The following is a 16861-nucleotide window of genomic DNA, read 5'->3' as shown; positions in this document are numbered from 1 at the left end:
ATGGGGGGTGTGTGTGCAACTAAAGTCAGGTAGAAAGAGGCCTGTATATCAGTTGAGATTGTGTGATCCAGCCTTACGTTAGGATATGTATGCTTTGAAAAAAGAATGCAAAATATATAAATACACCTGCTGTGTTTTTCTTTTCAAATGTCTTCTGTCCTCAAGTTCACCTCTTTTCATTTTCTCCTGTCCAGATAGCACTCAGTGAGGCCTTGAAAAATCCATAGAATCACTGACCCTTATTGGTCACCTCCTAGGTACCAGTCACCATTGTCAGACTGTTACGAGTATTAACTCATTAAACCTCATAGAAGCCTATGAGGGAAGAACTTTTATTAGGCCCATATTACAGATGAGGAAACCGAGGCACCAGTGAGGTAACTTGCCCAAGATCACATAGCCAAGAAGCAGAGAAGCTGGGATTTGCTCCCAGGCACTCTGATTTCAGGTTTTTAAAAATTATATTATGGAGCACAAAATTCCATACTCCTCCCAAAACAAAAGGTATACAGGAATACTTGAGTGATAATTCTTTGAAATGTATCAGAGATTAAAATATTAGAAGTAAGAGAGGGTGTTGAGTAGCTCAGTCGGTTAAGTGTCCAACTCTTGGTTTTGGCTCAGGTCATGATCTCAGGGTCCTGGGATCGAGCCCCCGTGTCATGTCAGGCTCTGGGCTCCATGCTCAGCAGGGAGTCTGCTTGGGATTCTCTCTTTCCATCTGTCTCTGCCCCTCCCCCTACTCCATGCTTGCTCTCTCTCTCAAATAAATAAAATCTTTAAAATATTAGGGGGCACTGGGTGGCTCAGTAGTTGAACGTCTGCCTTCAGCTCAGGTCATGATCCTGGGGTCCTGAGATCGAGTTCCACATCAGGCTCCCTGCCTGGGGCCTGCTTCTCCCTCTGCCTGTGTTTCTGCCCCTCTCTCTCTGTGTCTCTCATGAATAAATAAATAAAATCTTTTTCAAAAAATAGAAGAAATCAAGGCCAAGAAGCTCTCAGAATCCTTGACTCAAAAGTCATCACACAGAGACAAAAATCCCACCGCTTAGGGGCGCCTGGCTGGCTCAGGCAGTAGAGCACGTGTGAGACCAAGCCCCACATTGAACATGGAGCCTACTTAAGCCATTTGAAAGTGTATAGCTCAGTGGTATTTAGAACATTCACGTGTTGTACAACCATTACCTCATCTGGTTCCAAAACTTTTTCATCACCCCGCAAGGAACCCCACACCTATTAATAGTCATTCCCCTTTGCCCCCTCTCCTCAGCCCCTGGAAACCACTACTCTACTTTCTGCCTCTATGGATTCACCTGTTCTGGACATTTCATTCCCATGGGGTCATTACCATACGTGGCCTTTTGCATCTGACTCCTTTTATTTGGCAGAATGTTCTTGAGGGCCATCTGTGTCGTGACAGGTGTCAGAACCGCATTCGATCCTGTGGTCGGGTAATATTCCGTGGTATGGACAGTCCACCTTTTGTCTGTTCGTCAGGTGATGGGCATCTGGTTGTGTCCATCAATTGGGCAACAATTGGGCTGTTATGAATATGCTGCTATGAACATTCAGGTACAAGTTTTGTTTGAACGTAGGTTTCCAGTTCTCTCGGAGGTGCAGTGGAATGCTGGGTCATTGCGTTCCCAATTAAGTGTTGACTGTTTAAGTCTTTGAAGAGCTCTCAGGCTGTCTTCCACTGCAAGGGCACCATTTTATGTTCTCTGCAGTGGTTGTGAGGGTTCCAATTTCTTTTCCTTTTTTTAAATTTATTTTTATTTAATTTATTTATTTACTCATGAGAGACACACAGAGAGAGGCAGAGACATAGGCAGAGGGAGAAGCAGGCTCCATGCAGGGAGCCCGACGTGGGACTTGATCCTGGGTCTCCAGGATCACACCCCGGCTGAAGGTGGTGCTAAACCGCTAAGCCACCCAGGCTGCCCTTTTCTTTTCTTTTTTTTTTTTTTTTTATAATTTAAATCCAATTTGCCAACATATAGCATAACACCCAGTGCTCATCTCATCGTGTGCCCATTTCTGTCTCCGCTCTTGCAGTCCTCATGCCGGGCCAGCAGGAACACCGTGAGAGGCTACTTCCTGGCGGGCCGGGACATGACCTGGTGGCCGGTGAGTGCTCTCCTCCCCCCCACAGCCCCTCCTTCTGGTGGGACTGGACCCCTGGTGCAGGTGCCCGCTAGGGGCCCATCCCTGAGGTCACCTTGTGTGCCTTCCTCACCCAAGGCCGCCACCCCCCCGCCCCCAGCCCAGGCAGGCAATGATGGGCCGGGTGGAGGCTGGCGGGAGTCCTGGAGCTGGGAGTGTAGGGATGGGGTGCTGGGAATTGTGTAAAGGGTGGGGGCTTCGGAGTCTGGGGAGGGGGGCTGCTGCTGATTCCTTGTCCTCTCTGTCCTCCAGATCGGAGCTTCTCTCTTTGCCAGCAGCGAGGGCTCGGGCCTCTTTATTGGACTGGCGGGCTCGGGTGCGGCCGGGGGCCTGGCCGTGGCGGGCTTCGAGTGGAACGTGAGCTGCCGGGGGGGGGGGGTGATGGGGGGTGGCGGGCGGGTGTGAGAGGGGCAGCAGCCCCAGAGGACGCCGGTGGGGCTTCACCGGAGTCTGCCCTCGGCCCAAGGAGCAGCTCCCGGCACCTCAGGGTGGCCAGCGTCTGGACGGGTGGTGTTCCTGGGACAGGCTGGTCCTCGGATGGCCGAAGCGCTGGACAGGCCCGCGGGAGGGGAGCTTTAGCCTTGGCCCGGGGCCATCTGCTTACAGAGGCCCAGAGAGAGGACGAGGCCGCTGCGGGGTCCCGTGGCCAGGCAGGCCTCCAGACAACTGGTCCGGGCCATGTTTCTAGAGCAGGGTTTGTGGGAGCTGTGCCTGCCGTCCTCACTCTGCCTCTGTCCCCCTCAGGCCACGTATGTGCTGCTGGCCCTGGCCTGGGTGTTCGTGCCCATCTACATCTCCTCAGAGGTGAGTCTACACCTGGGGCCTCGGGATGGCCTCGCCTGGCTCGGGAGCCTTGGTCGGGCTCGGCGGAGCGGATGAGCGGCAACCCTGGCTTTGCTCAAGAGTTGGTGCGCGAACCCACTGCTCTCAGGGCTGGATTTGTTATTAATGCAACTAATATCCCTATGGACTCATGAAGACACGTCCCCGAGGACCTCAGCCTGGGGACTTTGTTGGTTTCTCCTATCCCTGCTTGCTGTGCCTGGGGGATAGGCTCCGTCTGCTTGAGCACACAGGCTGCAGACCTGGGGGACACACGGGGGGGGGGGGCATATCTGGGGGGCCACACCTGGGCAGCACACCTGGGGGCCACACCTGGGCGGCACACCTGGGGGGCATACCTGGGCGGCACATGTGGGCAGCACACCTGGGGGGCACACGTGGGGGCCCCCTCCCAGGTGATTCTGTCCCTGACCTGCCCACTCCTTCAGCCCCAGCTGGGCAGTCACTGACCTCCAGTGGCTTCCACTTCCTGGATCTCCTAGCCGTCATGGCCATCTTCCCCATTCAGCTGTGTCATAGCTCATCTGGGTTTGTCACAACAGCCCCCAGACTTGTCTCTCTGTCCCTAGTCACAGTCCAGGTTCTGGGACGGTGGTAAGCGGGCCTGGCTCTGTCCTGGAGCAGCTCTGGCCCTGAACTCGGGCAAGAGCTTAGTCCCACCCCCGTGTCTCCCCAGATCGTCACCATGCCCGAATACATTCAGAAGCGCTATGGAGGCCAGCGGATCCGCACCTACCTGTCTGTCCTGTCCCTGCTGCTGTCTGTCTTCACCAAGATATCGGTGAGCTGCGCTGTACTCCCAGCGTCCGGCCAACACAGCCTGGAATCCTCCCTACTCTGGGGGCCCTCAAACACACCTGACATGCCCATCTCTGTCTCTGGGTCCCTAGCTGGGGAAACTGAGGCCCAGAGAGGGGCAAGGAGTTGCCCACCCAGTGAGGCTGGCCTAGCAGGCCTTCTGCCTTCTGCTCGGCCCCAGGTCTAGATATGAGGGTGTTGGCGTTCTCCCCGGGAGAGGTCACTGGTGGGGGCGCGGAGGTGAGCCAGGACTGTCCCCTAGGGGGCGCTGAGCGCGCGGTCTCTGGCGGCTCCCAAGCTGCAGGGAGCCCGGCCTGTGGCCCGTCAGCTCCTTCACACAGCTGACCCCTGGCGGCGCCCTTCGGGCACTGCGGCGCCACCCTGGTGGGCCCTCCAGGCCTCTTTGCCCTGGGGGCCTGGACTTGTCCCCCTAGGAGGGTAAGAGTGGAAAGCACACCCTGAATGCCAACCAGGGCCCACTTAGGCCAGCTCTTCACACTGTCCCCTCTCTGGTCCCAGAAGTATCTGACCTAGAGATACCTAGAATCCAGGCCCCCTGACCTGACTCTCCTGGACACATCCTACACCGCCCGCCCGCCTCTCTCCTTGACATCTGTTCCCCACCCCACGTCAGTGTCTCCCCCATTTCTTCTCTCTGTTCATTGATGTGTCCCCAGTGCTTCTATGGGCCTGGCATACGTCATGGGATTGAATGACAAAATATGCCAGGGGCCAGCTAATTGTTTCCATGAAGGGCCAGAAAGTAAATATTTTTAGCTTCGCAGGACACACACCAGTTACTGGACTTTGCTGCTGGAGTGAGAAACAATGTGTGTGACTGGACTTGGCCTGTGGGCTCTGCTGTGCCAACCCCTGGGATACACATGTAAACGTATCGACTTGAGCACCTACTGTGTGCTGGGCCCTGGGCGATAAACACATTCCTTATGTTCAGGGAGCTTTGTGTTCCAGAAAGATAAGTACACAGGCCAATATAATCACAATAGTAAAAGTGTGGTGAAAGGAGCAAAGGCGGGGCTGAATTCTAGAGCCATGAGAGCAGGGGCAGAGGTCAGGCTCCCTTCGGAGAGACTGGTTCGCATTGAACATGCCAGGCTCGCAGCGGCGGAAGGAAGGAAGGGGTGAAGGTAGAGGTGAGGCTGGAGCTCGGGGAGGGGTGAGTGACGCAGGGGACGGCAGGGGCGGCCTGCCAGGTGGCATAGGGCTGCTGGGCCTGGTTAGCTGGATTTTGTTCTATGTGCTATGGAAATGCTGAGAACTTGATTTTCCTCTGGATAAGGGATGGGGCAGAGGGTGGGAACAGCTAACGTGGGAGTGTTTTGGAAACAGCAGTGGCCAGAGGGTCGGGTGTAGGGAGTGTGGCAAAGGTGAGAAGTTTCTGGAGCCCTGAAGGGGCAGTGGTGGCCTCGATGGAGGGGGCAAGGGGCAGGACAGGCTCCTTTGGGGGTCTTGCCTGCCCTCCCTCCAACCTCCCGGAGGGCAGGTCTCTGCAGAGGGATGGAGGGCCTGTATCTGTGTCCCCTCTCTCCACATCTGCATCCCCCCCTCCAGATAAGGGCCACCGAGGCCCAGGGAGTGACGTGACCTGCTCAGAGCTGTGTATGTTTAGGATTTCTAGCTTCTACCGAGCCACAGCTCTCCTGGGACCCACAGAAGACAGGGCTCGGGCTGCAGGAGAGGTTGGATTGGGTTGGGTGCCATCAAAAGCTCCCATTGGGGCCTCCCTGGGAGCCTGTAGGCAATATTCTACTTGCTGCGGCAGCAAGTCCTTCCTGGACACTGTGCAGGGCCCCAGAGGGAAGACAGCAGCCAGAGTCCTACCTCCACACCTTGGCCTGTGTGGCTCCTGACCCCTGTCCAGGTCCTCATCACTCCTTAGGGCCCACTCTCACGGAAGAACGTTCCTGAGGAGGAGAGGTTACAGGAGCTGCATCTGGGAAGACAGTTCTGGAAGATGGGGGGTGCAGACTGGGCAGCTCCAGGTCACAGGGACCCAGCCAGTGCTGGGGGTGCAACGGTGGCCAGCCCGGTGTGACCAAGTCACCCAGCCTCAGACAGACCTATGGCTGGGGCCTGAAGGCTCCCATTGAGGCGGCCTGGGTCCACGGAGGGTCCTGAGTGGTGGCTGGAGGATGAGCAGGCAGGGGGAGGGGCTGCTTCTTTCTAGAGGACTCCTGTCCCCCTTCACTGGCCACTCTCACCTCTGATACCTGGCAGGAAGTCCCTCCTCTCCCCAGGCCTCAGTTTCTTCTCTGGTCTGATGGGACAGGGGCTGGAAGAGTCCTTCCTGCTCTGACATTCACCACCTTGGGCTTCTGTCCTCAGGCTGGAGGTAGACACACTGTTCCCAACACACACGCGTGCATGCTCACGCACATGCACACCACCAAGCCAGCCAGAGTGAGTGGCCGCTCTTCTCCCAAAAGCACCTTGTTAGAGTCCACACTGGCTGGTCTCTCCCAGGGAGGGTAGAGGAGGAGCCTGGCGGGAGAGCTACAGGGGACAGAGGCTGTGGAGTGAGACCCAGGTTCTGTGGGCGCTGTGTCCTCAGGGCTGGGGCCGGGGCAGAGGGTCCACACGCCGACTGGGCAGTGCTGGCTGGCTCGGTGTCGGGCCAGGCGCTGCAGTCGTTCCGGGCCCGCGCCCCTGGGCCTTGTGCTTCCCCCCACACGCAGGCTCGGCTGACCCATCACCTTGCCAGGCTTCTCAGGAGCCTGTTGGCCCCAAAGGCTGTATTTCGGGTCAGCTCTCCTGCACTAAGGAGGCCCAGAATGGCAGATTCGGAGCCCCTTGCCCAACCCCAGGTCCCACAGGACAGAGTCCTGCCGGCCTTCCCTGGGCTCACCCCTGGGGGTGGAATTATGGTTGGAAGGCTCACTGCAGGACGAGGGCTCCGGCCCCTTATGCTGCCCCACAGTCAGGGATAGGTGCGGCGGGATCCAGCCCAGGGGACCAGCCTCAGCCTGAGACACGGTCCTGGCTTCACTTCAACCCCACCGGAGGGCAGTAAGCAAGACTGCCCGTCTGTTCCCCAGCCTGCCCCCCTCAACACTTCTGGTCTCTTTTCACACCACCACTCCCCGGTCTAATGAGGAGCAGAGAATAGGGGGGCACACCCAGATGGGACTGGCCTGGAGACCAAAGCTGCAGACCCATCTCCTTGCGCCTCCCTCAGGGAGCCCTCCTGGACTCCTCCTTGTCCCCCTGACCTCTGGGAAGCCAGGGTACAGGGCTCCTCCCTTCACATACCCCCCCAGGGGCCAGACTCAATAACAACTCTGCTCCTTGGTAGCCACTTCGGACTTTATTAACATCAGCAACATCCCCTGCACACAGCCTGTCCACACCCGGGACCCCCTCCCACCCTTGCGACAGCGCCAACAGGTGTGTAGGGGAGGGAGTGCGTGTCTGTCCCTCCCTGTCCATGGGGCATCGTGGCCACATGTCACATGAGTGCTGCCCTGGCTCCTGCGGTCACCTCGAGCCTCCACACAAGTTTCTTTCCGGTTCCCCAGATTGACCTGTACGCGGGCGCCCTCTTTGTGCACATCTGCCTGGGCTGGAACTTCTACCTTTCCACCATCCTCATGCTCATCATCACGGCCCTGTACACCATCGCAGGTACGTGCCCAGCCGGCGGCGGGCTCGCAAGGGGAGCTGCCCCCCAACCCGCGCACCCGTGTGGCTGGGCAGATGCGTGCCAGAGCCTGAGGGGCTGGCGGGGCTCAGGGGGCCGCCTCCTCAATGGCCCGGCCCAGTGTGGATGGGAAGCTGGCTCTGCGGGCCCAGCTGATGGGCCCCACAGCTCAGCCGCCCACGAGCGGGCAGGGGACACGTCTGCGGGAAAGCAGTCCCTCCCTCCAGCCTCCTTGTTTCTACCCACAGGGGGCCTGGCTGCTGTGATCTACACGGACGCCCTGCAAACGCTCATCATGGTGGTGGGGGCCATCATCCTGACTGTCAAAGGTGAGGCTGTCTGGGGGCTGGCCTGCCCGGACCCAGGTGCCAGCACTGGGTGGGGGTGGACTCCCAAGGACAAGCCACCAGGCAGTCAGTACCCCCGGATGGTCTTCCCTGGATGACAGAGGCTGCCTGTCCTCTCCCACCGCCAGCGCCCAGCTGTGTTTGTCACCAGCTCCGGCCTCAGGTCTGGTGTGGAGCTGACCCAGGAATGCTGGGCCACTGCCCCTGTCCTGGCTCAGGGCTTGATGGTGAGGTGTGCACACAATCAGGAGACCACAGAGCTGCCTGGGCGCCTGCTCCAACTGTTCAAACTCACGTCCGTAACCCCAAGAAGTGCTGCTACAGCCCGCTGGCCGTGGCACGGAAAGAGAGAAGAGGGTTTAGACCGGTCGGTGCTACTGGTCTGGTAACCTGGAGGGCTGCCCCAATAGGTAGTGAACTTCCCGTCTCTAGAAGTACACAAGAACTCTTGAGCCTCCTCCAGATGCAGGCTGTAGGATCCCGTGGCCAGGCAATCTCGGACCTCTGTACAGTGTTTGTACATTTGCCCCAAGTACTCGTCCGGCCCAGGCTCCAGGTGGCAGTGAGGCAAGGACCCAGGGTCCGGGCAGCAGGCTTCCTGGTTGGGAAAGGCAGGGTTGGGGACAGATGAGACAGAGGATTTCCTGTATTCAGTCGTCTCTGTATCTGCCTCCTTTCAGACCAGGGACCTGTGTCCCCAGGAGCCACTGCAGGAGGGGGACCCAGGCAGCCAGGGCCAGCCTGGATGGGAGGGGACTGATTGTAGACACAGCAAAAGCCACAGATGGGCCAGAATTTGGCCACACAGGGCCCTGACCCTGAGGTAGACAGAAACAGTGAGGGAGTGAAAGTGGTCTGGTCTCGAGACAAAAGCCTTCGGGCCTGAGCCCAGCCGGCTGGCCACGCGGCCCTGGTCACTCCCCTGCCCCTGCTGGGACTTGTTTCTGTTCTCAGTGCTACATGACTGCCAGCCATCCTCAGCTTTGCCAAAATCACATCCTTCGGAAGCCTCAGCTCAGGACTTTAACACTTTAGACTCCGCGGGAAGGTCCTCAAATGCCAAGAAAGAATACTTTGGCTCCCTTGATTTGACAACCTGAAGCTTGGCAGAGAACCCCTTGCCCGGGGCCAACAGGCATCCAGGGCCAAGAGGACACTGTGGTGTCCAGTGCAAAATGCTCATTTAATAGTATATTTTAAATACAAATAAAACAGCCATTTGAATTCCCCGATTTTTTAAAACCCTGTACCCTCCATGCCTTTCTAGACACCAGGAAAGGTGAGTGGGAAAAAGTCAAGTTTGATGCATTGGGAAGTGGGGGCCCGGAGTCAGGGCCACCAGCCACCAACCCGTCCCTGTCCCACCCCCTCCAGCTTTTGACCACATCGGCGGGTATGAGCAGCTGGCGGTCGCCTACGCCCAGGCCATCCCATCCAGGATCATCGCCAACACAACCTGCCACGTGCCGCGTGCAGATGCCATGCACATGTTCCGAGACCCCTACACAGGGGACCTCCCGTGGACTGGGATGACCTTCGGTTTGACCATCATGGCCACCTGGTACTGGTGCACTGACCAGGTGAGTGTCAATGTCGCCATCCACCCCACCTTCCCACCTTCTGGGGTGGGCTCTGGTCCGGGCGGCCCGTCTGCCAATCCCTGGAGCAGCCCCGCAAACACCTGCTTGGTGAGTCTGGGCTGGGGCAGAGGCCACGGACCGCATGGCCCCAGGCCCAGGGACAGGATGCTAGGGGTCCTTGCGGTCCCTGGGGGCCTGAGGCCTCCGTTTAGAATCAGAGGAGGCCCACTGGCCACTGCCCGTCCTGGCCTTGAGGTGCTTCGACTGGGACAGTTTGGAGTACGGGATTCCAAAAGGACTTGGGTGCTCCTCAGGGACTCTGCCATCGGCCTGGGGGCTGGCGTTTTGGGCTGGCCTTGGGGTCCCAGGATCTGCCAGCGTGCGGGGCATGGGGCCACCCTTGACCTGCCAGGGGTATGGGCCTGCCACGGCGGGGCCCGCTTTCCTGGCCGAGCTCTGGGCGCCGTCAGCAGCAGGGCGGTACCGCAGGGGTCCCGAGGTCCTCATCGGCCGCAGGAAGGCATCTTTATCCCTGGTCCCCGAGACAGGGACTCTGTAGTGGGGGCTCTGCTGGCCCTAGGGAGAAAGAGCAGAAGACAGTGAGGACACCCCAAGCTGGCACGCCTGGCTTTGCCTCTTGGCCTTGCCGCACACCAGCTGGCGGTCCTCAACAGGTTTCACTACCTCGTGCCTCAGTTTCCCCATGTCATATGGGAATGATCCCGCCTTTTATGCTTACAGTAAGGGAGGCTTCCGCTGTTCCTGCCCCAGCTTCCTCCATCTGTCAATGGGGTTGGCACCTCGATCTGGGCCAGGAGTTCGAGTGAGGGCAGGGGCTGGGTCATCTTCTGGAGTCTGACTCTTGTTCTCCCTGAGCCGTGAACACACCAGGGGACCCCAGACAGACCGCCCCCTCCGAGCAGAAGTTCTGCCTGCCCCAGAAGGCCGGGGGCAGCTCTAGGAAGCACTCTGTGAGGCAAGACACAGCCATCCTGCCTCTGGACCTGCACCCCCAAGGGCCCCACCACCGCGGGATGGAGGAGGAGAGCCTTCCCTGCGAGATAGGCCCAGCCAACCCCATTCCCAGGCCCAGCAGGTAGAACTGGGATCTGCACCCAGAATTGAGTGACGTCCCCCATGGCCATGGCTCCCATCCAGTGAGCAAAGTGCTCAGTGGGCTCAGCCCTGGCCCAGGCAGGAGGATCGTCTCTGGGCTGTGTCAGTGGAGAGTGATCCAGGTTAGGAGGCTTCAGGAACCCTGAGAGGCTGGGCCTCAGTTTCCCCAGCTATAACATGATGCTCCAAGATTGCTGTCTCCCATGTGGGCCTTTAGGGCACAGATGAGCTGACAGCAGGTGTCTGCCCAGCATCTCGGGAGAGCGGAGCCCTCGCCCATGCCCCTCCTCTCTAGGACACCTCTCTTTTCCCCACTCAGCATGGGCCTGGTGTGGCACAGGCATTTCGAGGCGGGATGTCAATCAGGAGAGTTTCCCATGAAGGCCAAGTGAGTCAGCACACTGCCTGGCCTCAAGATCAGGGCTGGCTGGGCCCTACTGCATGGATAGGAAGGTCACACGAGGAGGCCAAGGCAGGCCACGGCTGACCCCAAGGTGGTCCTGACTACCACCAACATTGGGGCCCCACAGCCTGGCCACAGCCTTACTTCCCTGTCGTCCTCCCGCTCAGGGTTTGCCTGGGGGACGGCCAGGTCCTGGCCCAGCACCCTCACAACGTAGGTGCCTTTGCACCGGATCCCAGGTGCCTGGTCCTACTCTGCCCCTCCCTGGCCTCGGTGGCCCTGTCAGAAACGCAGGGAGGCACATGGGCCAGGAGGCTTCCTGGGGTCCTGCCCTCTCCAGCAGCATACCTTCTGGCACCTGCTGCTGCTCCATGTCACAGGGAGTCTCCCTCTTAGGAGGTGACAGCACCTGCATCAATCACACAGTGGGCACCTTGTTGTGACCACCAGGCCAGCTCAGGACTTTCCCAAAGAGTGGCACTCAGGGAACTCGTGAGCAGCCAGGCACGGGCTTGGCCATCTACACGGCAGCAAGCCCGCGGGTCAGTGGTAGTATCCCATTTTGCAGATGAGGACCCAGGGGCTCGGGCAGGTTAAGCGGCTGAGCACGAGGAGTGAATGCCAGCTCTGGCCAAGCCTGTGCTCAGAGGTGCTGGGGATGCGGTAGCCCGCTGACCCAGGGAAGGTCCCGGCCTCGCTGCCCGATGCTCGCTCTGCCGGGGCAGTGAGCCTCAGCATCTCCAGCTGCAGAATGGGGTGACAGCAGCTTCCCCCACTACCTCCTAAAACGGGCCACTGTGAGTATTGAATGAAATAGTGGGATTTGATGCATGGGGTTTTAGGAAAATGCTTTTTCTCTCCCATGAGGAGTGCAGGGCTCTTGCAACCACAGGATATCTGAGGGGAAGGGTCTACAGAGAGCTGTATCTAACCCACTCACTGCCCAGACAGGGACACTGAGGCCCAAGGTGAGGCAGGGACTTGTCCCAAGTCAGAGGCAGTTGCTGGAGAAGCAGGAGTGAAGCCAGCATGTCCTGCACACTCAGGACCCCCACTTCTGCACCCTGTTCCACCAGGAGCTGAGTCTCAGAGGGAAATGCTGGGAATTATCCATTCAACTAGCATGTTTGGAAAATAAGTGAAAAATCACAGATTCTCACTCCTGAACTGCAGGTGGTGATTTACAGCGCAGAACACCTGGGGCACCTGGGTGGCTCAGTGGTTGAGCATCTGCCTTCGGCTCAGGGCGTGATCCCAGGATCATTTCTGGGATCGAGTCCTGCATCGGGCTCCCTCTGTAGGGAGCTTGCTTCTCCCTCTGCCTGTGTCTCTGCCTCTCTCTGTGAGTGTCTCATGAATAAATAAAATTTTAAAAATAAATAAAGTTTTAAAAATAAATAAATTGCAAAACACCCAATGAAAAATACTTAAACGTAACAGTTGTAGACTGTACAACCCTATAAACATACTGAAACCACTGAATCGTACGGTTTACATGAATATATCTCTATAAAGCTGTTCAAAGTTACACTTAAAAAAAAAACCACACAACGAAAAAATCACTTCAGAGCTGGGAGGGATCTCAGAGATGCCATTGCTTCCAATGATTGGTCCTGTCCCTCTTCCCGTCCTGCAGATCTGGAAACTGAGGCCCAGTCAGGATTTGCCTAGGGCTACATGTGGAGCTGCGCTGGGGCAGCTCCTAGCATCCCTCCACTGCCTGACCACAAGCTCCCCCAAACCCCAGGGTTTAAAGCTCCAGACCTCGGCCAGAGATGTAACACTGGTGTCAGTGTGTGCTCCTGGCACATACAAGAGTGTGCAGCCACTCTCACGGGGCGCAGGAGATGGGGGTGAGGGGTCCCAGGTCCCGTCCCACCAGGGTGGCCTCCGGCCCTGACAAGTGCCAGTGTGTCAGGCCAGGCAGGATCATGCTTTCCCTCCTCAACAGACACATGAGGAGACTGAGTCTGAGCCCCTGGAACGGCATGATCTTGCTTCTGGTGGGAATGCTGTCGGGGATCAGGCTGCCATTGCCTCCGGCAGCCCGAGGGCTAACAGGACAGCACCCTCTCTCCCGCCACCCCCTGAGCACAGCATAGAGAAACCCCAGCTCAGGTGCTCCTGAGGGGGCCTGGGGCTCACCCCCTTCTCGCGCCCCCAGGTCATCGTGCAGCGCTCGCTGTCCGCCAGGGACCTGAACCACGCCAAGGCAGGCTCCATCCTGGCCAGCTACCTCAAGATGCTGCCCATGGGCCTGATCATCATGCCAGGCATGATCAGCCGTGCGCTCTTCCCAGGTAGGACGGCCACGGGGCTGGGCCGAGGCTGCAGGGCGCCCACACTTCTGTGTCCTTGACCTACAGCGGTCATCAGGAGGAGAGGCAAAGCACGAATGTGGGCTGTTTCCTGGTCCAGGGGAGAGGGGAGGACAATGGTCCCCAGGGCCATAATCAAAGGGACTGGCATGGTAGTGGCTTGACATAAAAGGTCCAGACGAGGACCACTTGCTGCCGTGTGACCTTGGGGGGCGTACAGGGCCAGGTCTGTGCTGTCGGCAAACAGGGAGTGGACCACCCGACGGCAGGGCAGAGTCGACTCCCTGAAACTCGAGCGTCAGAAATTTCTGTATTTTAAGTACGTTTCCTCTCAGCTCCCAGCAGCCGGCTTCGGTTGCCCTTATGGGGTGCTGGGGCGGTGGGTCCCAGCGTTGGTAAGGACTAGTCGCATGTGCGGCCCTGGGTGGTTGCTACCTACCCCCTGCCCCGGTGGGGACCCCTCGTGTGCAGGGACCCCCACTCACCTGTGTCTCCTTGTCCATGGAATGTGGAGCCTGTGTCCTCCTTGGGGTAGCTGCCTCTTCTCTCTCCCGACCTGGGGCCCATGGTAAACCACCCAGGGGTCCACCAAAGGTCCCTCGGGTCATGTGGGGAGCACTCAGCTGTCGGCGGGGGGTCTGGGCTGGCCCGTTGGCTACCTGCTCTGAGTGGCGCCTCTGGAGAGGAACCGAGCGCCCCCTCACCTCAAAATACTCGTCTGACACAGAAGAGGAGGCCGCCGAGGGCCGCTGGGGGCCGGGGCTGTGGCCAGAGCTGCCTGAGAGGCTGTCCTGGTCACTGAGGGTCACATAGTCATCATCATCTTCATCCTCCTCCCCATCTAGCCCGTTGGGGATCGCTGTTCCCTGGCCGTCAGGGTCATCCAGGGTCAGAGACACCTGCCTCTGGAGTGGGGCATGGCCTGAGCTCCGTGTCCGGGGGGATGCGTGGTCTGTCCCATTCTGGGGCATCTTCTCTGCTGGGGTCTCCAGGGCCCAGTCAACACTGCCGTTGTCCTGGGCAAGTAGGTCTGCCACAGGGACCGTCCGGGGCTTGGGCACGGGGGGCTGTGGCTCGGGATCCCCCTGGGAAAGGCCGTTCTCAGCCAGGGCCCCATCCTGGGAGGCACTGGGCCCAGGGGCGGGGCTGCAGTCCTGGCTTTGCCTCCACAGTTGGGTGCCAGCCTGGGATGTGTCTCGGATCTTGATGCGGTTCATCTGGCTGGGCTGGGGGTTCCAGATGTTCGGGTCAATGATATTGATGTAGCCCAGGATGTCACTGCCGGGCTCCGGGTCCGGCTCCACCCACGTGGGCAGGTATTCGAACATGTTGGCTCGTTCCAGGTGGAGCAGCCCGGGGTGGACCGGCGGGGGTGCCTCCGGGAGGTCTCCGGGCCGCTCAGCCAGTGCGGCGCCCCGCAGCCCAGGGGGCTTCTTCACCTCCTGCTTCTCAGAGGAGGTCTTGGCGATTTCGTCGGCGCTCTTGGCCTTGACCAGCGCGTACTTGGGGTTGACCAGCTTCTTGGCTACGGTGCCTGAGGGCACCAGCGGTACCACGGAGGGCAGCACGACGGGGTCTGGCTCTGGCTCCTTCTCCATGGGGATGCCCTTGAGGCTGACGCCATGGGACATGAGGTACAGCTCCTGGAACTGCCGGTCGAACATCTCCACCACCTGGCCGGATAGCACGGAGATCACGTTCCGGTCCGTCCTTGCAGCCGACCACGTGAAGCTGCAGCACAGAGAGACAGGGTGGCCTGGTCAGGCACACGGGGGACAGTTTCCTCCCTCCAGCCTTGGGTTCCCGGTCTAGGGAGTCCTCCCCAGCCACTGCGCACTCACAGGCCGGGGCTCATCGGACTGGAGATGGGGGCCTGGATGGAAACAAGTGAGCAGAGGCAGAGAAGAGCACGAGCCTTGGGGTCAGACCTGAGCCCGGGACGAGTCGCTTGTGCTGGGGCTGCCCCCACCTGTGTAACACAGCACAATGTGGCACTTCTCTGGGCTGTGCAAGCACCCCGTAAGGCCGGTTGCAGAATGCCTGGTACAGCCCTGCTGTCCTCCAGCACCCAGGAGACAGGTGCTGGCACCAGTGGCTTTGCTGCATGGATGGGCATGGCTAGGGGCAGCCCCCACCCTGCTGGCCCCCATACAGGGGGGTTTGTGGAGCTGGGCTATGGCCATCCTGGCCCATCCTGGAGGCGGCTCTCTGAGTGACCGCCCTGTGTGCCTGGCCCACACCCATGTCCAGGCCAGTGACACTACTGGCTGGAACACCAGTCTTAAGGACAAAAGCCCTCCCCTGCCTGCTTCTGGAGATAGGCTGGCGGTGTGCGGGTGTGCCCCAGCCCTGCTTACACCTTAGCAGTTTGGGGACCAATGAACCGGAATAACCAGGGTGTCATAAGGCAGGATTAAGGGCAGAAACCATCTGGGAACAGGAGCCACCTCTGTCCCCCGCCCCTAGAAACCTCGAGAGTCACCTGTAGGAGCCACAGATGGCCCGGTCTCCATCCACGAACATGAACTTCTGGGCCAGGGCCCCCTTGAACTTGGTAGCCGACCGTGTGAAGAACTCTGTTCCCCCACTGCTCCGCACCCTGAGATTCTGTGTTGGGGGACAGGAGGCACAATTACATGTTGGCAGGGCTGGGGGTGGGCAGCAACCTCCTCCTGGGGCTCAAAAAGGGCTTCGGGGGGTGGGAGGGTTGGATGGGGAAGGACAAAGCAGTAAGCCCTGGAGAAAGGGGTGGTGATTGTGGGGACCACAGGGTCTGGCCCAAAGTGGAAAGTGGTGGCAAGACAGAAGGAGTGGGGCCAGTGACAAAAGGCGTGGCCTGCAGGGTGTCCACAGAGCAGACATGGGCAGGACAAGAGCTGTGGGGCCAGGCCACCACGGACAAGCTGCTGCAGGGTCTTGAGCGGAAGGGGCATGCAGACGCATTTTAGCAAAATCCCACGGGGTCTGTGTGGCCGGGGAGGAGGGAGGCCTGCCTTCAGGCTTTCCCAGGGTGAGTAAGCGGCCGGGCCTCTCTCCCAGTCTTCCCCACACGGCTGTCTCACTGTCCCTGCTGAGCCCCACTCACTGAGGACAGGGCTCCCAGCAAACTCCCCTACTTCCTGACAGGCCGCTCACTACCTGCTACGCACTCCTCACTGGGCTTGCACTGTGGCTCAGAGCCAGTTGGAGAGGCCCCCAGGGACCATGGGAAGGGGAGCTAAGACCCAGAGGGAGGAGATGGAGTCTCCCAGGTGTCACGAGCCGACCGGGCCCACCCCTACCTCAGGTCCGAGCTGGGTAGCTCCTGCCTTTCTCTGGACCCCGGCCACGGAAGGGCCCTTCCTCCCTCCCCGGTGTGTGCTCTGTGGGGCACTGCAGGGCTGAGTGCTGGCTTCCCTTCCACCAGGAGGACTGGTGTCAGGCTGGAAATTTCATTTTGCACCCAAACCCCAGTGGGTCTGACACCTGCCCAGGGACGAGTCACTCCCTCCGAAAGGGATCCGTGCCAACTTCAAGCACAGGGCTGTTACCCCTTCTGCGCCTCCCCTGTCACCCTCGCCTATTCACTAGGTTTATTAACTGCCCGCCCATTCACGCACTCCTTGACCCCTGCCAAGACCCCAGCAGCAGACCAA

The 16861-nt window shown here is 59.3% G+C and overlaps 2 protein-coding genes across 7 annotated transcripts in view; one reads left to right on the top strand and one right to left on the bottom strand.

Moving 5' to 3' along the window:
• The window catches only part of SLC5A10 (solute carrier family 5 member 10), a 71822-nt gene that overhangs the window by 18694 nt on the left and 36267 nt on the right, over positions 1 to 16861 (top strand). For all 3 annotated transcript variants that reach the window (XM_049110263.1, XM_035716891.2, XM_025428188.3), the window contains exons 2-9: positions 2056 to 2127; positions 2416 to 2520; positions 2908 to 2967; positions 3683 to 3787; positions 7341 to 7446; positions 7711 to 7791; positions 9184 to 9389; positions 13073 to 13208. In XM_049110263.1, coding sequence (XP_048966220.1) covers positions 2056 to 2127; positions 2416 to 2520; positions 2908 to 2967; positions 3683 to 3787; positions 7341 to 7446; positions 7711 to 7791; positions 9184 to 9389; positions 13073 to 13208 — 871 coding nt within the window. The remainder of the gene's footprint in view (positions 1 to 2055; positions 2128 to 2415; positions 2521 to 2907; positions 2968 to 3682; positions 3788 to 7340; positions 7447 to 7710; positions 7792 to 9183; positions 9390 to 13072; positions 13209 to 16861) is intronic.
• The window catches only part of FAM83G (family with sequence similarity 83 member G), a 30376-nt gene continuing 20625 nt past the window's right edge, over positions 7111 to 16861 (bottom strand). Inside the window, exons 3-6 of one of the 4 annotated variants that reach the window (XM_049110260.1) lie at positions 15709 to 15833; positions 13712 to 14957; positions 11257 to 11317; positions 9769 to 9965 (exon numbers count right to left, since the gene is read on the bottom strand). In XM_049110260.1, coding sequence (XP_048966217.1) covers positions 9916 to 9965; positions 11257 to 11317; positions 13712 to 14957; positions 15709 to 15833 — 1482 coding nt within the window. In that variant the 3' untranslated portion in view covers positions 9769 to 9915. Of the gene's footprint in view, positions 9966 to 11256; positions 11318 to 13143; positions 13269 to 13711; positions 14958 to 15708; positions 15834 to 16861 lie in introns of those variants that run through there. The other 3 variants (XM_025428183.3, XM_049110259.1, XM_049110261.1) reach the window with 3 other exon arrangements.

This window comes from Canis lupus, chromosome 5 (genome assembly GCF_003254725.2).
Source record: "Canis lupus dingo isolate Sandy chromosome 5, ASM325472v2, whole genome shotgun sequence".
In the NCBI taxonomy this organism is placed as follows: Eukaryota; Metazoa; Chordata; class Mammalia; order Carnivora; family Canidae; genus Canis; species Canis lupus.
This window is presented reverse-complemented; position numbering and strand designations above follow the sequence as displayed.